Source organism: Cydia pomonella, chromosome 3, assembly GCF_033807575.1.
Source record: "Cydia pomonella isolate Wapato2018A chromosome 3, ilCydPomo1, whole genome shotgun sequence".
Classification (NCBI taxonomy): Eukaryota; Metazoa; Arthropoda; class Insecta; order Lepidoptera; family Tortricidae; genus Cydia; species Cydia pomonella.
This window is the reverse complement of record NC_084705.1, coordinates 30,397,437-30,418,418: the sequence shown is the minus strand read 5'-3', so window position 1 is coordinate 30,418,418 and position 20,982 is coordinate 30,397,437. Positions and strand designations below refer to the sequence as shown.

Here is a 20,982-nt window from a genome sequence, read left to right as displayed (position 1 = left end):
GAATTAGGGCTGTCACCGTCGACAGACGAAGCAGCGACAACGACATAACGCGCAGTTAGGGTTACCACCGCGACCCCAGTTTATTTTATTTAAAAAACATCATATAAGGGAGTAATAAGTGTAATATTTTGCCGCCTAAGGCAGCATTAGCAAAAAACCGTAAAACATATATTAACTTAATACTTTGCCTTAAGAGTTTTGCATAAGTGATATTCCCTATGCAACGCATAAATGAAGGCAATTGCGGGCAAACATACTACGAGTATAAGATACCAGGTTTCATTTTGTTGACAGTAATTTTTCTCTTCCTTTTTTTGCTCTGCCCTTTTATCTTAATGTTTTACACGAAAACAATCGTCAACGGTGTTACACAAAACCACATTAACAGAAATCAAATTTCGAAGTTTCAAACCGCATGTGAAATTTGTTACGACACAATAAATCAAAAGGAGCATTCCACAAAAAGTTTATACGTACTTTGTCGGGTACGTCACATCATGTGATATGTGATGGTGACGTTCTTAGATGTATTAGAAGTGTAAAAAAATTGCGTCACGTTCCGACACTTTTCTTTAAGAGGCTGTCAATACCTAAAGCGCGCACACTGTCTATTTGTATCGGAGTAAATGAGATAGCAATGTCGCATGTTACTGGGCCTGGGCAAGGGAATAATAAGAAAAATATTTAAATAAAAAAAAGTGGATTATTAGTGTAATATTTAACTCGACCACGGTTTAGATATAAATGTTTTGAAATTGTGATTTTAATTGCAGACCCATAAGTCAAAACAATAAAGACATAAAACCGTTTAATTGTGATTTTAAGACCAATCTTTGCAATTATTTTCTATCGAGCCGATTTCGTTCAATCGTGTATCGAGTACGACCACGGTCTTTGAAATATAATTAATATGAACATATATATTTTTCTTACGTGACTAAAACAAATAGTCTTTCTTAAAAAACTGTTTAAGTAACATCAATTTCAAGGACATTGGGTGTTGACAGCCTCTTAATGCCCCAAAAGTAGACAACCCTAGCAAGATACAATGTCAGTTACATTTTACTGGCAACGTAATGTAATAGAAATCTGAACCGTATCAAGAGACGGAGCTCGATAACGTTACGGGAATTTGAATATTAGGACACTTTGGAAATTATTCAAATTATATCATTGGATATTTGGTACGGGTGTGGCGTGTGGCACAGTCACCTGCAATAATATCTCATACAATGTATCGTGCACAATCTTATCTGCAAAATGAACAATATTGAAACGAAACTAAACCAAACAGTTTACGTAAAATCAAAGAATTAAATAATAAAATAAAGCGCTATATAAGGAGATAAGAAGCGCTGGTGGCCTAGCGGTAAGAGCGTGCGACTTTCAATCCGGAGGTTGCGGGTTTGCAGTGTTCAAACCCCGGTTCGTATTCGTACCAATGAGTTTTTAGGAACTAATGTACGAAATATCATTTTAAATTTACCAGTCGCTTTTCGGTGAAAGAAAACATCGTGAGGAAACCGGACTAATCCCAATAAAGCCTAGTTTACCCTCTAGGTTGGAAGGTCAGATGGCAGTCGCTTTCGTAAAAACTAGTGCCTACGCCAATTCTGTGGATTAGTTGTCAAGCGGACACCAGGCTCCCATGAGCCGTGGTGAAAATGCCAGGAAACGCGAAGAAGAAGCAGAAGAAGAGGAGATAAAAAGCCTAAAAAAAAATCGTACTTACCTCCAGGCGTTTTTCCTTATTCATTACACCTCGCTTATTTATTATTCATAATAACATTTTGATAAAATTATGTACAATTTTTGAAGCTCCATTTTACATACGAGAATCTTAAATACCTACCTACTGGTTCTAAGGAGGGTACTGTTGATCTATTGAGTCAGTTTTTAAAGATATTAACCAATGCACGTTAATTTTCAGATCAACAACAAAGACTGGTGCAAGAAGGGCCGCAAAGGAGGGCATTGCAACATGAAGTGTGAAGGTACTAATAATAGTAACTAATGAACCTAATAGCTAGTCATTTGTTATTGCTAATCTGATCGATTAAAGCGTTTATCAAGAGAAATTTGGGGCTTAAGAGCCCTTTCACCTCCGGTATCCTTTAAACAAACCGGCTGTTTCTCCATGCAAACGTAGTCCTCGCTTCACCATGCAAATGTGATGGTACTAGTTTTTGCATTACCTGGAAGAAAGTAAAATAAAAATCAGAAAAATGCACACCTAGAATGATCACGCCTCACGCCACGATAGTGGCGTCCAATCCAACTCATTAATGTAAAATCATACACTAATGCCGACTTTGTTGTTGACTTTATTTTTTTAATTACTTGCATGTGGTGTTTACCAGTAATTAGTTATACATTCAGCATGTTTCAATGTGTGTATAGACGTATGTTTCAATGTAATAACTGTTGGTGAACTTTAAAATAAATATAATAAAATAAAACTAGTAAAGTAAAATGTCAGTAACAGTTGCATAATTATTTATTTTAAACCCGGGAATTACCGTAAAACCATTCTGTTCTAGTCTAAAATGATCTAAAACTAACTCAAATAAAAACTAACTAACTTCAATTGGCGAAACGGCTGGTGGATGGGACCGGGGATAAGAGAGCTGGCAGCTTCCTCGCCCAACGCTTGAGCATAGCGATCCAGCGAGGAAATGCTGCCAGCATCCTCGGTACCTTGCCACGGGGGCCCATTTCAGATTTAGATTTTTAGTTTTATATAGGAGTTTTTTAGTTTAATTAACTTGTCAATAAATTATAAAACCAGTATGACAATTATATTTGATTAAATAAACACAATTTGAAGGTTATAAACAAAGCGAGACATTTTATGGAGGAAGAAAACCATGTAATCATATGATGCCAATGTTTTACCCAAATATGTTCGTTTAGGTGTGGTAATTATTTGAAAACCGCATTTCTTAGGCAAAAACTCCAGATATAACCAAAACATATAGTTATGTTTGAACTTGTGAACGTAAGTTAATAATTTCCCCCACTTCAAATTCTGTTATAGTAAGAAGCTATTAAATAATAACATTATTCCCATGTAAATATGATGGCAGATCCCTGACCCTTGTGTTTATACTTGGGGTGATCCCGTTAAAATCTTCTTAACTCTTTACTTACTCCTGTTTGTAGGACCTAGAGTTTTTTTTATTCTAAAGGGTGTAGCAGGATAGCCTTTGTAAAATTGCCCCCAGTGATTTTTGTTCAAAACTATTACCTGATGATGCCCCGTGAGGAGACAATATTTCATACAAATTGTTAACCCTCTACTACCCACTGGAACCTCACGGCATTCATTATTCATATTTTGTACAAACATTACTTCATCTAAAGGTATTTAAAAAAAATAAGAGCCTTCTAAACCTTTTCCCACTTAAAAAAAAATTCAAAAATAATGTAGCATTCTGTATAACAAGTTCGGCTAGTTGTACTAACACCATTTTAAGGGTTCCGTAGCCAAATGGCAAAAAACGGAACCCTTATAGATTCGTCATGTCCGTCTGTCTGTCCGATTCTGTCACAGCCACTTTTTTTAACGTGAACCAACATCTCATCTACATAATTCAAGTTTCATCAACCTAGTAAAGGTGGAACACTGCGAAAAAAAAAACTTCCGAGTCTTTTAAGTTCCGTCAACAATTTTGGAGGTTTTATCTGAATACTTGTAGCAAGAAAAAAAAATTGATAATGTTATAGTATGGTGAACCCTACCTATTCATTTTAACTGCATAAAGACAATGCAATTTTGTTTGTAAAAAAAAATGAGGATTGTCTGAAAAGGACTGTCTACAAGAGACGGGTGTCTAACAAATTGAAATGACTTGAGTTTCAATTTAATTATAACCATGTCGATTCTTAAAGCAGAGGACTCAAAGGACGCTTAACCAACACTAGTATTTACTTATAGATATGCTAATAGATATCATTTTTCGGCAGATCTCCTGAACGAGGACCTAGCGGACGACGTGCGGTGCGCCAAGCGCATCTACGACCGCGTCGGCTTCAAGGCGTGGCCCACCTCCTACGCCTACTGCAAGGAAAAGAGCCTGCCCGATCTGTCGCGTTGCTAACTCTACATGCTCCATCTACTTCACATTTTCATTGAACTGTCACCAGTTCTATGGAACGCAAAGAAAGTTATGCTGTAGGGGGAGGTTTGAGACGGGAGGGGAAATCACTAAATTTTAGCAGCACCTGAACATAAACTCCATATTTTCCTCTAGCCGTCAACCAATCAAATGTAACCACGACGAATGTAAATTTGATTTATTAAAATAAAGATTCAAAATGTAATTGAATGAGATACCTTTTTATAAGCCTCTGGGCAGTTAGAAGTAAAATTTTACTTGTTAAAAGATACGCTGCGAGCTGTTTTTGTATTGCTTCAAACGCCATTTTATACTAGAAATGTTTATCCCTAGAACTCAATTTTCGTCAGATCGTAACGGTGGACGTAACTGATATAAACATACGCGGTTTTATAGTAAAATTAGTATGTCTGCTAGCTACGAGTGACCTTATATACTCCATCTTCTAGTTAATTTTAACCACAAAACCTTTAATTTATCAAACAACCCTCTATAATTTAACTATTCTTCAATATAAACCTCTCCACTCTTCTCGTATTATTCCCCAAATAATAATAGGTCGTGCCGTATGACGTTCGCCAAACATTGTCTATAGTGACTACGCATTTCTTTGTAGAATTATACGAAAATTTTCCAGTCTTACAAAACGTGAGAATACTCCCCATGCATCTGACAAATGAAATCTTAGGGTACCGGCACGTTCTGATCGGTACGAATTAGTTTATGATTAGGGCCCGATTTACCAGGCTATACGTTAGAAACTAACAAATACAGGTCTATAATAAAAGGAAAATAGATCATAGATTCATGCTAAACTAGAGACTGAATTCCAGACATGCCATGATATTGATGACGTGACGCCAAATGCTAGATCAGGCCCTGACATTAATGATTATATCTTGACCCAGATCACACTGTATTCGATACTGATAGGCACTTCTTCGTACCGATATATCTATATTTACACGTGCCAGTACCCTTATAAATGTAACGTCATTTGATTGGCATCTCTCATTTTCGTAATTCCCGTTCAATTATAGGAAAAATTGTTCAAGAACTTCAGTCCTATTAACAAAATCATTTAGCAGATGCCGGAAGTTCGCTATTTAGAATTCTTTTGCTTATAAAAATATTTGGTATTTTTTTTTACGTTAAGTACCTACATCCAAATGTTGTGAGCAATTTTTTTCACTGAGTTATATTTAAGTAAGTAAATATTAAGCTCAAATTTTACATTTCACTGCCAATTTTATTTAGACTATAGTTTAATAAGATAAGTCAAAATGTATATTAGAAGTAAGATTACTTTGGAGACTAATTCAGTACCTATAATTACGATAGAATAAGATATCAGTATAAGTGTCGTACTCATAATCATAATCAAAAGCTCATTTAATGAATGTAACAATTAATGCTTTAATCATTAAAAATGTTCACTGTACTGTATTTATTTCTTAATCCAATTATTACGCTGAAATCACACGAAATTTCGATGTTAAAGTTAAATAAGCAGACTAGATTATTTACTGTATCCTATAATTAGCAAGGTTGGAAGTTCCAAGATGAAAATTTTAATTTTTTTTTGTTTTTTTAACGAAAGAATAATATTTATTGACAATAACAATATAATTAATGGATATATACAGATGATTACTATAACTAGCTTATATCTGAAATAGGCCCTTGAGGCATTGTACCAAGGATGTTGGCGGCATTTCCTCGTTGTATCGCAATACTGATACGTTGTGCGAGGAAGCCGCCAGCTCTTCGGTCACCAGTTACGTCAACCCGACGTTTCGCGATTTCTCCAAAAAACTTGTGCGCGCTGGGACCCCATGGACCTAGAGTTTTAACGCCAAATGGTACAAAATGGTACGCTCTACCGAGTCTCTTATATTTATTACGTTTCAAAATTTCGGCGCTTTCCGCCGCTGCGCCCGCTTTTACATTGGTCCGTTGGAGGTGGGACGGTGCCAGTGTGTCTACGCAGGTAGCATCCCACACTAACATCCGTCCCAAGCTCCAAGGAACCAAGGACACCCCATCATCCAAATTTTAATTACATTTTCAATCACGAGATGGAACAGTATTGAAAGCAAAAGAAGCGAGCAAAAGGCTGGAAGCACGGCCTTAGGTTTAGATCAAAGAAAAGTCGTCAAAATTTCATAAAGTAAAAGAAAAAGTTTTGGCAAAAATGACTTTGATATACAAGCTTTTGTCGCTGGCTGTACTTTTCTTACGACGGGCAACGTTGTTTTATCACAGAGTTCCTATGGCTAACTCCTGTCTCCATCATCAGATCAGCTCGATGTATGCAAACCCGACTTACATATGTATGCAAATTTTCAGCTCAATCGGATATCAGGAAGTGGTTGAAAAATGGTTAACAAAATTTTTAAAAAAAGTTAGTCAAGTTAAATAAAAGGTATTGCTATTTTATTACTATCAGAAAAAAATATTTAAACTTTATTGCACAATTTTTGAAAGTAAAAATGGCGGACTTAATGCCAAAAGACATTCTCTAACCAGTTAACCATGTATTAAGAGTAAACATTTAGAAAACCAAATAAAAGAAAGTTTATATAAAAGTAAAAATACAAAGCAACTGTTTTTTATTATTTTTAACATTTACCTTGGTTAGGATTTTTAAATGCAATTTTAGCACAAAATCAACCTCACTATCTTTAAATATGAACTAAATTGCATGTAGATAATAACGGAACTAAAACACTAGTCAACATACTAACTAAACCTTATTACAATTGCTTTAGTGTCATTTTAGTTTGCTCCGAGTTGAGCTTAATCTCAAATCTACGTAATTTAGAAATTAAACAATACCTTTTAAAAGCTCGTATCTTTCTATTTAGCGTCACTGAAAATTTTACTTTATGCCTTTGGAATAATGTTTGTAATTCAATAAGAAGTAAATGCGTGATATGTTTTGAAGAAAGTTTGAATTGAGGATTCATGCCGCTGGACGCTATGACGATGATTCACACTAATGTAATGAGATTATATGGATAATGAAGTAACTTTCTGCATACCCGTTTAGTATACCTAAAAGTCAATTACGTACCTATTTAAAGTTTTTAAGCCGTTTCATGTAATTTCCTAAATTTTTCTGAGCAAATTCTTGTTTTCACGTTTAAAAATATCACGACATAGTTGCCCATATATTAAGGCTTACACCTTATACTATACCTTATACCTACAGATATTTTTGGCACTTTGTCGTTCGGATCTATATGTATTTACAGACGTAACCGTATGTTCATCAAAATGAAACGTCCAATTACTAAAAAAATGACTTTACCACATGATCGTCCAATATAAAAAGAGGAAACGTTTTTCCACTTCTAAATATTTTCTATTCTCGTTGATTTTTTTCTATGTTATTGACACAATGAAAAACTAAGTTTATAGGTTTCCTTGTTTTTTAATTTGCAAAATAAATAATTTTTTTTACAAAAAAGCGAAACCTATATACCTGGAATATATTATTATCATAACCGTTTTCTCCCGAAATGAAATCTCATAGAAAAATTACCGTTATATCCTTAGATTCAAAAAGCTATTCTTCCCTCTTAACATTAATAGCACACCGCACACGCGACCATTGACGTTTGCTTTCATAATATTATCAGGCGCTTTAACACAAAACCAAACAACACTTTCATCATTTTAGGGTAGCTGAGGTGAAAATACGGTTACTAACCCATACCCATAGGTGTAACCATTAGTGGTGAAGACTATATTTTATTTGACCTAGAGTCAGTCTAACTAAGCTAATTTTGAACAATGAGGTAGTCCTTAAAAAAGAAAACGAAAAAAGCATTTTTGGTCCAATCCGCAGTTATAAAAAGAAAAAAAATTGAGAACCGCCCAACAACACACAGTGAAATTGAAATGCAAAATAAATTCAACAACAACTTTATGCAAAACTACCAAACCAATTACAAAACCCAACAAACCAGCGTATTTAAATGCTTTCTAAACTGAATACTGAACGAAAGATGAGATTCTAACCGCGAATGGAAGTGCATATTCGAGGCGAAATTATTTTTCGCTACCGTCTGCCTGTGTTCGGAACGGTGGGGCGAGTTTGGGCGGATCAGTGTAAGAACACCTCGAGATCTGTCACTATTATCAGCCTAATTTGAACGTACACTTATATTGATATTTGAATCATGCTACTCGTATTTATACGGACCTCCATTGTTTCCCATAAAGTTTTAAGTCATAATGTTGTTCATAATTTGATTTTTCTCAGAACGCGTAACGTTTCAGGATTGTCATACAACAAACCTAACCTAAGCTATCTATAGGATAACCTTACGAAAATTTTGAAAATTTAACGGTTTCAGAATAATGACTAATGATAATCTGACAATACATTATGACTTTCAATAATTATGTCAAACAAAGGGATCCGTATTTATACTCCTAATAATGTATTGCGATTGTGCACAGCATAAAACCTTCCTAAACAAAAAAACTTAGGTAAACTACCCAATGATTTGGCCCTAAATTCATTTTCCCCATAAATGCAAGAAAGTGACAAGAAATTCAGTCAGAATCCTTAGGGCTACCCCACTGTATAGTGCATCCCGAGCGTCGGCGTCTAGTCAAGTAGTCAACTCTATGGCTGCTGCTCGACGCAAAATTTGCGCCATTTTCCATAGCGATAGCGCTGACTAGACGCCGACGCTCAAGATGCTTGTGTGGGGTGCTTATCATACAAAAACAAGAGGTTACAAATACTCACATAAACACTGGTGTACTTAAGCTAACCCATCTCTCACCGTCTCTCGCTCCCCGACGCCAACAACACTTGAAACTCCGTCGTAACAAATTTGGAAGCTCCGGATATTACTTAGTACGTGGTTAGTTTACAGTTTTATTTCACATACTCCATACTCCGCGGGGAACGGAAACTTATCTGAGTATGAAAATTGCTCGCTGTAGTTTACAAATAAATTAATATGGAGTTCAACTGGAGGGGAAGTTTAAGAACGCAAATATCGTAAATGTCATAGTTTAATGTGACGTATCAGCATTGCGATACAACGAGGAAATGTCGCGAGCATTTTTGGTACAATATCTCAAGGGCCTATTTTAGATTTAAGTTACTTACAGTAGCACCACTGTTTATATCCATTATGTATACTGTTACTATAAATAAAATGGCTTAGCGGTCAAAAAAAGTTTAATGTTAGTTAGAGTTAATATTGGGATAGTGTGTTGGGTTAGACAAGACAAGAGATGCCGCTCCCGGCCAGGGACATGTCTGCGCCGGTCTATCCGGCATACCGCGGGACGTAATTTTATAGGGAGTGACACGCTCTTGGAATGGGAAAGGGATAGTTATAATCAGTCGGCTATGCAGCCTAAAAGCCAATATTGGAAGGCAGGTTATGTCGTCGAGGGAGAGCGTGGGTGATATGCTTCTCGTCGCTTCCGTTTCGGTCTTCGTAGATAGATAGATTTATTTATGTCATAATACAGATTACGTTATAAATTTCAGGCATGTCAATCTACAAGAATTCATATTATGATCGTCAAAACAGATATACAAAAACATAATCATAATCCCATGATTATGTTCCAGGTCCATACCCGGGTACGTCCTTAAACTACGTCCACAAGAGAGGTATGGGCATTGTGAATGTCATCTCGCTTAGTGTGGTAGGGCACAGCACAGCGGATGTCATTCCAGATCTAGAGCAGAGCCCAACTGAGGAAGTACCTCCACCTTACAGAAAACCGCAGCCAAATAACACTAGACCCTACTCATAGTGTTGTGTTCCTGCCGGTGAGTAAGGTTGCCAGAGCCCAACGAGGGTGGGAGGGGATTAGGGTCGGCAACGCGCATGTAACTCCTCTGGAGTTGCAGGCGTACATAGGCTACGGATACTGCTTACCATCAGGCGGGCCGTATGCTTGTTTGCCACCGACATAGTATAAAAAAAATCTATAAAAAAATCAATTAATAAATTACACTAATTACTTTAATTATATTAAATATAGACACGAGAGGCAGTACCCGACTTTTGAGATTTGATGGAATCTAGAATGTACTAACTGTTTAGTTATTCGGTTCGGTACTTATATCCACTTTTATGTCAGGCAGACGGTATTAGACCCTTACAAAAAGCAATCAGCTTAAGGGCAATAGATAAACTTAATATTTCTTTATAAAATGTATTCTTAGTTATTTTCTATATTACCGGTTGAGAGATTCAAAGAAAAGTGAAATCTTGAGCGTTACGAAGGGCTTCAAAGAACGAGGGTTAAACAAACTTTGCTGCCGATTGAACACAATTTCTTCACCACATCAACGCGTTGAAAATACCAACTTTAAAACATTACAAATGGATTCCAAACGAACGCTGTTAACATTCAAAATCACCACTTGAAAGTCTATTCTACCAGCCAACATAAAAAATAACTCAAAATTTGTATGAAATTACTTTGCGTATCTCGTAGATAAAATGCAACTTTCCCATCAGATCATATGTAAGAAAAATGCACGGCTGCTTGCAGATTAAATGCATTATTGTTATTCATTTAATTTTTTTTTTTATAAATTGACATAAATTACGCAAAGAGGAAATCTGGTAATGAGTTGGTAGATAATCTTAATGTATATTGATAAACATAAAAACGTTACTAAACTACTAGACACATACTTAGACACATACTCGTAGAGCATTATTCAATCAAGACATCCATCGTTCGCAAAAACGAAAAGAACGGAACCGTATCCGTCCACCTGTCGCAGAGTGGCCACTCCATCAGTCCTCCTCCCGTTTCTCAATTCTAGACCTAAATACAGAGTAGACAGAGTTTAAAATCCAACGAGTTTATCTAGCTTCAAAAACTGCCGGTAATATGCAACGAAAACGTAACGCCATCGCCATTGTCAATTTGAACAAAATTGAATCCTAGAAATACGTTTGAACTGGCGAGCTGAACAATAAAAACAAATGTTTTACTAAAATCGGTTAAGAGCGAGTTGGACTCGTGCGTCCCGAGTTTTGTATTAGGCTTCCAAAAAAATTCAACCATAGATAACTAATTAAAAATAACTAATTCTGCTCGATAGTAGGGTACCGTACAAATTTAACTATTTTTAGGGTTCCGTAACCAAATGGCAAAAAACAAAAAGCAAATGGGATGTAGGTACTGCTGCAGTATTGCGGGGTGACATTACTGTCGACTGGATGGTTGCCGTTGCCGCAAATGACAAATGCGGTGTGGATGCACCTTTATACCACCAATACAAAACATTCTACTAGTATAGCGAGATAATTGATGCCGGTACGAGTGCTATGTATGCAGATTGTTCCTGAGTCATGGGTTTTTAATATATATAAGTATGTATTTATCTATATACGTATGTATATCGTCGCTTAGTACCCATAGTACAAGCTTTGCTTAGTTTAGAGCTAGGTCGACCTGTATAAGATTATCCCAAATATTCATTTACCTATTACTTTATTCATTACATATTTAAAACACGCATTACTGATGTTGGAGCTAAGACCGCCAAGCTGAAATGGGACTGGGCCGGCCATGTCTGCCGTATGCACCTACATAAGTGGGGCCAATATAGGTAACCACGGTATGAGTGCCGCAAGACGGGCGAGGATCGGGTAGGCCCAGACGGAGATGGCGGGACGACCTGGACGCATATCTCAACGACTGGCCGGAGATTGCTAAAAACTGAGACGAGTGGAAATCGTGGGGGGACGCTCTTGCCCAGCAGTGGGACACCATATTGGCTTATAGTTTTTATTTATTTGTAGGTATATAGATCGGGGACAAATGAAATTATAAAAAAAATCGCTCATCATCAGGCGGGCCGTATGCGTGTTTTGCCACCGATGTGAAATAAAAAAATGTCCCTGGCGCTATAATGAACCCTAAAACAATAGTGAGTAATAATTTCCATCGAATACGGCCTGTCCGTGTCCGTGTTTGGACGAGGTAAAAACTAATAAAGCTGTCCTTCGGGAGAGAAAACGAACTTTTATTTTGATTCGGACCACACACCTGGGTGAATAAACGGGTTTAGTAAACATGATCTAAGTCAATATAAATTCCATTATGTATTAAGTATAGGTAAAAACATTCAGACAACTTTTACTATGGGACCAAACTGAATCCGCGAAAATAATTTTGCTGTTTCATACATTTTGCTGGTCTGATGTTGAAATTTCCTATGGGATTTTGCTTTTTTCGGGATTTCGGGGTTGGTCCCATTATAAAATTAACGGGTTTGAGTAATTGCTTTACGTTTAGATACTGTATGCACCCGGGTCGTTAACTTTTGTTGTTTTGTTCACAGAAGGGACCTTTTTCTAAAATGTGTTTGAGCCAGGTACAATCTCATACAGTCTCATAATAACACACATACCATTCACTAGGTCGGTCGAATCGCCGGCTTTCCAGAATTTACCTGTAAAAAGTATTGTCGACGCTTTTCCTGCTGCTGTCGGCCTGTCTAAGTTTCTATTAGCAAAACAATGAAACCGATGTGAGCCCTTTTCCAGTATAAGTTGACCCCTAAATTTGGTAAATATAATAATTATAATGAAGTTGAATAATCCTTCTTTACGTGAGGTGAAATTATTTTGTTGTAGTTTTTTTTTTTTTTCGTATAAAATTTGATGTAGAGTTAGAGTTCCCTATTCTTTATAATACAATCGCCAGTTTACTGTATGTCGTACAAAAACATTCACTGAGTTACGAAAACATAGGATGTTTTCGTGACTTAACTATACAGAGTGTAAATTTTATACGGGCGAATATTTTATTGACGATTAGTATTGGACCTAGGGAACCTGTTTACATTTTTTGCGGGACAAGTTATGATTTCATATTTATCTCGTTCAGAGTAATTCTTAAAACCAGCCAAGTCTTATCGTTAAAGAAAAAAAATCGACAACATGATAAAAATCGACCCAAATATGGTCAGGCAGTCCTTGCCAAAGTCCCTTGCTAGTAAATAGAGTTAAAAACAGCTCAACCTTCCCTGTACAAGATATACAGGTGTTTATAAAACGTTGCCCTGTACCTATACAGACATGATTATTACACTTTTATCATGTAGACCACCTATGGCCATAACATTTAATTACGCCGGAGGGGTGCTGTCCTGCAGCGAGTGTGGCCGCACATTCACTGCTAAGATTGGCTACGTCAGTCACCTGAGAGCGCACCAGCGATACTCTCCGCGGTAGAAAGCAGTTGCTGTGGCCGAAAACGGCTAGGAGACAATGATGATGATGATGATGATGATGATCATGTATGTAATACATATTCACAGAATCATGATTCTATTTAGCATAATAGAGTAAGAGGTACTCTTAAACTTGCATACCTGCTTGTTAGTAGATGTTAGCCACACAGGCAGACAATAAAAACGGGACCACGTAGACCCCCTGGTTAAGCGATGAATGGATTTAAAATCTGGATTATTTAGAGATCCGATTCAACGTGAAAATAAGACCAATGCAGCAGAATAACAGCTATTGTATGCATGAAAGTGATTGTGAATAACCCGTTAGCGCTGTGTCCGATGATTGGATGATATCGGATATTGGTTTTGGCGCGGACATCAGTTATTGACACGACACGCTGATACAATTTAGAATAGTGATGGTTCATTGCGCGTTGGATGCAGGCTGATTTCCTGTATATACGCCATCAGATATAAACTGAAATAGATTCATATAGGAAAAAGTGTCCAAGCCCTTCTGTGGCCGAGACCGGAATAATACTTATAATAGAATAGTACCTAGATTACTATAGAGGCCGGGAAACGAAGGGTTGCACGCCAAGTAAATATAGGGATACACGGCCGGCAACCCCGTTTCTCGACGAGAGTTGTATAGTGCTTCTCTTAAACTTGCAATGTTTTTTTTAAGTAATCAATTTGTTTTATTCGTAGATTTACACAGCTAAAAACACAGCTCTGTTGTCTGTCGTCGTCCGGCCGTAAATATCAACCTTTTCCGATAAAAAATAGAAACTTCTATTTCGATTTCCAAGCCTCATTTGTTACTGGACTCTCCTGAACCTGCTTTGATATTTCCACCACATCCGACTGAGCCTGACAAAATTTGACCACAACACTAGTTTACTCATAGTCCAAAATATTTAGGCCGGTGCCCACAGCTCACGCCGCGCGAAATAGTCAGATTGGGTTAGTGAACCAATTTCACATACTCGCATTTTTTTACCTGCCAGTTACTTTTTATTTTACTGGACAGTGAGTAACAGTTGGAAATGAAATTATTTAACCAGTAAAATATTGATAGATAAGGAAATCTAAATTTTTGTAGGTACATAATTAATCCATTATTTGTGCTTCACTTCTATAAGCGATTTGTGCAAAATTAAGGCCGTGTCCCCACTATTGTCGTACCGACAGATATTCATGCGTCGTGGCCTGTATATTTAAATGGAGGTGTTCACATAAAGAACGGGAATCGTCCTGTCGTGGCTAGTGTATTTAAATGGAAGTGTTCACATATAGAATAGTACGATTACTGTCGTTACAACATAGTGGAAATGCAGGATAAGCTGTCCCGAGACGATTAAGCGCGCTAACGTCGCGATTGACCGATATATATTATGTTTATCAATCATAGTTAGGCGGAAGCGCTGGTTTCCTAGCGGTTAAGAGCGTGCGACTTTCAATCCGGGGGTCGCAGGTTCAAACCCCGGCTCGTACCAATGAGTTTTTCGGAACTTATGTACGAAATATCATTTGATATTTACCAGTCGCTTTTCGGTGAAGGAAAACATCGTGAGGAAACCGGACTAATCCCAACAAGGCCTAGTTTATCCTCTGGGTTGGAAGGTCTGATGGCAGTCGCTTTCGTAAAAACTAGTGCCTACGCCAAATCTTGGGATTAGTTGTCAAGCGGACCCCAGGCTCCCATGAGCCGTGGCAAATGCCGGGACAACGCGAGGAAGAAGAAGAAGAGTCGCTTTTCAGCGAAGGAAAATGTCGTGAAGAAATCACAAGAAGGCCTAGTTTATCCTCTGGGTTGGAAGATCAGATGGCAGTCACTTTCGTTAAAACTAGGGCCTACGCAAGTTCTTGGGAATACCCTTGGGATTCGTTCCCAACCGGACCCCAGGCTTCCATGAGCCGTGGTAAAAATGGACAACGCGAGGAAGATGATGACTCGTAGTTCTAGGCGGTGGACAACAATTTTGTTTTACGTTACCGATGAATCGTCTCGCCATGTGGCTAAAAACAATTATAGTTTCGTTTTGATGACGCGCTTGATCAGCTCTGTAAAAAATAACCATCTGGCCCTGTTTCACTATTTATCATTAAAACAGGTCTGGGAGTATAATTCGCCCATCTTTTGTTTTGTCCCCAATTGATGGTGATTAAAGAACTTCCTGCCGATAATCGGCACCGATTAATCTTTAATCGCGACATTACGAATTATATCAATAAATATCGATACAATCGGTTCGCTGTGACAACATTTCTTTTGGATCGTGCTTTTACTTTAATTACCTTTGGGAAGTTTTAAAAACGAAAACTTCTCGTTAATTCTATGAACTAAAGCGGCTTTGTTCGGTTGAATTTCGCATTTCCGGTTTCTGAAAGCTGAGAAAACGTTTTATATCTTACTTTTCGTTTTATAAACAGGGTCTCATACAATAATAAATATAAATACATAAATATTATAGGACATTATTACACAAATTGACTAAGTCCCACAGTAAGCTCAATAAGGCTTGTATTGAGGGTACTTAGACAACGATATATATAATATATAAATATGTATAATACTTAAATACATAGGAAACACCCATGACTCAGGAACAAATATCCATGCTCATCACACGAATAAATGCCCTTACCAGGATTTGAACCCGGGACCATCAGCTTCGTAGGCAGGGTCACTACCCACTAGGCCAAACCGGTCGTCAAATACAATACAAATCAATAATTTTTAACACACATATGCAGGTTTTTGTTTATAAATAAATGCGATAAGCCAACAGGAACAAGTCACGGTTTGAACCCATTACTGCCTTATTCACTCCACTCCACTACCTTTATAACTTATAACCTCTAGCGCCCCACGGTCCTAATACTAGTACAAATTACCGCCAGTGAAATTTGAATCATTATTAAACGGAATTAAGTCGCTTTTTACTGTTCCGTTCGATTTTGAAACGAAACTAACTCAATTCTATTTTCTAATACCGTTGATTCATAGACTGTCAATTTTTCTTGTATTGTGGGACCTAATAGTTCCTACCAACACTAGTTCTAACATCATCGATAGTATCTAAGCAAGAAGCTTTAATTTATAAAGCCAATCGTGGTCTAACGCCACAACGCGATTGGTTGATGAGTTCGCATCACGCGCGCGATTGGTCGCAACTATGTATTTGCGGTGGACTGCACGATTGGCTCGAATTCGTGAGTGACACCGCTGATCTAGCACCATTCTTAGTGCCCGTAATGCCCTTCCTTAGATATATGTCAATAGTAAAATCAGTTTACTCGGTCGTTTACTAGTCTACACTCACTACGTTACACGTTTGCAATAATATCGTAAAGACATAATCATAAACTTTTCAGATGATGTTTCATAAGAATCATAAGTATTGTGTTCATAACCCGGTTTTTAGGGGTAAAAACGTATCAATACTAGAGATTAATTAAATATCAAATAAATTGTTATAGAAATCAGATTCAAAATCATAACAAAAGATGTGATTCAAATCAATTATAGTATGTATGCATATTTATAAAAATTAAGTACCTAACGATAATGTAGTCTTACGTGATAATTTTACAGACACTTCACTTTCACTTTTACTTGCACTTTTGCACGTCAAACCAATTGCACCCGTCAAACCGATATGATTATACTCCTGTCACTCGAATCCCTAATGCCAATCTAAACAGAGTGAATAGCAATGTTCCAAAATTGACCGACACTCATTTAAATGTAAATTTCATACGTCTCCCACAGGAAAGCTCTGGAAAATTACCAAAGAAGCACTCTCGAAACACCGCAATCGTATGTACATTTACTTATACTGGAAAACCAACGATGAGCTGAACTCCACAAGCAAATATTACCTTTACTGCTTACGGAATAAGTGTTATAGCAAATGCTTTCGTAAGTTTGCATGTCGATACGCATAACCATTTGTTGTTGGTCTGCGGGTTTTTAGGAAGGAACTTGCAAAAAATATTTACACCAATTTTGTTGTTAGGGAATTCTGAATGTGCGTATGCTAAAAGGAACGTTGGAAGACCGATGCTGCGCTTTAAAGACTGGATTAAGAGAGACTTGTCAGCATCTGAAGTGGTCCACCATGCCTGGGAAATCTTAGCTGAGGACCGTGGTGAATGGCGCAAGCGTGTTATGGGGGGGAGAAGGCGCCCAAGCCTGGTTTAATGCGTTAGATAGATAGTTAGGTGTCGCAGCCAGCAAACCGGGACTGGAACCTCAGGTGGCATGAGCTTTCTCTGCCAAAAATGTGGGAGATCGTGCCGCTCACGCATCGGCCTCCACAGTCACCAAACCCGTTGTCTAAACAGCAATGCATAATCGTCTGCAATAGACGCAAAAGCCTGTGATGAGTTCTGAATGAAGGATGTATCCAGTGCCCAAATATGTAATATAAACAAGACACTCTGTAATACATTTTTGCCTTCGAAAAATGGTCCTTATGATAAGATAAGATAAAGATAAAAAGAGTTTATCATTCAAGTAGGCATATTACAATGCGCTTATGAACGTCAAATAAAGCTACACCTATGACTATGATATGACAGTCATATCTTTTGTATCTGACATACTGAAAGTTATCCCTTCCATAATTATACCCCGCCTTGAATATTACCCAATATTCCATTTCAACAAAATTCTATTATATCCGCAATAACATTAACATTATCATGGAAAGATTATGCAAGATATAGGAGTCATCTAAATCAAAGAGAATTAAAAAGACCTCTCTTAATTCTCTTTGTCTAAATATAAAGAAATTATTATGGTGTAATAACAACAATTTTAACAAATAGGATAGGTACTTTAAATATAATCATTTTTAGGGTTCCGTACCCAAAGGGTAAAACGGAACCCTATTACTAAGACTCCGCTGTCCGTCCGTTCGTTCGTTCGTCCGTCCGTCCGTCCGTCCGTTCGTCCGTCCGTCTGTCACCAGGCTCTATCTCATGCACCGTGATAGCTAGATAGTTGAAATTTTCAGAGATGATGTATTTCTGTTGCCGCTATAACAACAAATACTAAAAAGTACGGAACCCTCGGTGGGCGAGTCCGACTCGCACTTGTCCGGTTTTTATGGACCTCTTCCCTTAGTATAGGCCTCCCCCAGGCTCTGCCATTCTGAGTGAACTATTTATTTTATAGAATAGAGACATACAAGCGTAATAGATAGGTCCAAAACAAAACAACAAAAATATTTTGACCCGCCTAAGTCAAACCTCTCACGCGGCATTACTATATTTGCGTGTTGTACAGTTGAGTCTCGCGCCACAATTCCCGTGGAATCATTTTTGAGCCTTTTGAGACTTCTATACGTATTCTAGTGCATTGGTCTAAGCTAACACTGCACACACTCTTTTAAATGTTATTAAAAAGTGGCAGAATTACTAGCATTCATGCTAAAAGCATGCAATATATATATATATATATATATATATATATATATATATATATTTTCTGGACCATGATAGTCATGCTAACATATGATGACAACTGCTTCATTGCCGCTTTGTTGTTTACCGTCGTAATTATTATAGTTATCTCAGTAATTTAACTGTAGTTGGTAGCTGCGCGCAACTACGCTCCCTACAGGTGTCCACGGAAGACCAGCGTCAGCGTACTACTTCAGTAGGACCTGGCATTATGCTGAGTGTTCACCTTTTTCAGTATAATTATATACAGTGTACAAGTTAGTTATAAGTAATTTTTTCTCTTTCTTCCTCTATATGTATTGTATAACTGTGTACTTATACTAATATATAATATTCTATTCTATTCTATTCTAAAAGTACCCGTATATTGATGAGTGAGTTTATCAGGTAAATACATCAAAAATATACGAAAAATTGATACTCTCACGTAATATCCCAAACGAGGGCTCAATTCAAACTGGTCACATGTAAACAATAAAAAGAGGACAATGCACGATGGTAATGTCATCCAGGCAGATTCCCACGTCTTGATAGGTCGTTGACACATCGATTGGAAGCCGTTTTTGCCGCCGATGCCGGAGATGCCGATGAAGGAAATGCACTAACGAACGAACGTTTATATTATAGCCGCCGACGAAAATATCTGTGTGGGCTGTTGGTCAAAAATATCTGGACATGCACTTACATTCGATAAATCACGGACAGTGTTTTGAGAGCGTCTCGTTCGTTCCGATATATTTGGATGAAAACTATGGTAACGACATGAATCTAGTATAACTGGATAAAGCATGAGCGGTGGGGGGAAATGACCTAACGGGATAGTCTAATGTATCTTTCAGTGGAAGTAGCAGAGAAAGCGCTATTATTGTTTGTCCTTGTCACAGTCTCATTTTTTATTCCCCACCATACATTTTAGTATGGTTTATGGTGGGTAACAAATAACCCGACCAAATTACGTAGGTTGTTTTTGGTATGTTGTCAGGAAAGTTAAAACGTGTATTTAATTTTGTCGCATTGCGTATGGTCTGTCCGGTTTTTTTCTTAATTTTTCCCCCTTTTCTTCTTAGGGGATCAATTTTCAAAAACGGTGATATTACTTTGGTGGGAAAACAGCCATGAATCAGAAATAAAGGTCACCCTTGATGGCCAGCTACTGAATGCACTCACGTAGCTCCCCGTCATCACAGCGCATCATCTTAAGCACTAGCCTACGTTAAAATTGCCCGCGGTAATTAAATTACTTAAATGCCGGCACGGACGACACACGGCCCAATTCGAACAGTACTTATAAGGTCTCACAGTGATACGATACCGATCTACCAGTGTCAAAAGTGACGATTTTAGTTGAAGAAATGTCACTTTTGACTTTGACACATCGGTATCGTATCGATGTGACATCTTATACTCATTGTTCGAATTGGGCCGACAGGCAGCGTAGGTCCTATATCAAGCTTGATTAGGGCGTCAAAGACATACCTAACCATTCACATATATATCTAAGGACGGGCCTTACGGGCATTAAGACTAGTGCTAGTTCAGTGGTGTCACTCTCGAATTCGAGCTAATCGTGCAGTCTAACGGAACTAGTTGCGACCAATCGCGCGCGTGGTGCGAACTCATCAGCCAATTGCGTTGCGGCGTTAGACTGCACGACTCATTCTTATTGTCCGTAAGGCCTGTCCTTAGATATATATATCAATGTACCTACCATGTTATCTCGTATCATGCAGTCGGATTGCGATCCGTAGGTATCTAGGTATCAGAATTTCTTAATTAGTACATCTTAAACCTTACCTGTTGAACGCTATTTGTCGTAGCCAAAATGTGACAAGTACAATCTTAGAAACGTAAACGTAAACTAATATCATTTTTTTTCTAAACTGAATAGTTTGCGCGAGAGACACTTCCAAAGTGGTAAAATGTATGTCGTCGTCGTCGTCGTGCCCCCCCCCCCCCCCCTGTAACTTCTAGAATAAGAGAATGATGACTGAAGATGAGATGAGAAGAATGAAAACTAAATAAAAATATATGATGTACATTACCATGCAAACTTCCACTGAAAATTGGTTTGAACCAGATCTAGTAAGTAGTTTTTTTTTAATTCGTCATAAATGGTACGGAACCCTTCATGGGCGAGTCCGACTC

At 37.7% G+C, this 20,982-nt stretch overlaps 2 protein-coding genes across 2 annotated transcripts in view; one reads left to right on the top strand and one right to left on the bottom strand.

Moving 5' to 3' along the window:
* LOC133516544 (lysozyme) overlaps positions 1–5,559 on the top strand; it is a 67,979-nt gene extending 62,420 nt beyond the window's left edge. Inside the window, exons 4-5 of the mRNA XM_061849536.1 lie at positions 1,931–1,994; positions 3,967–5,559. Coding sequence (XP_061705520.1) covers positions 1,931–1,994; positions 3,967–4,100 — 198 coding nt within the window. The 3' untranslated portion in view covers positions 4,101–5,559. The remainder of the gene's footprint in view (positions 1–1,930; positions 1,995–3,966) is intronic.
* Positions 1–20,982, bottom strand: part of LOC133516546 (slit homolog 1 protein) — a 190,711-nt gene that overhangs the window by 129,777 nt on the left and 39,952 nt on the right. The window lies entirely within an intron of this gene.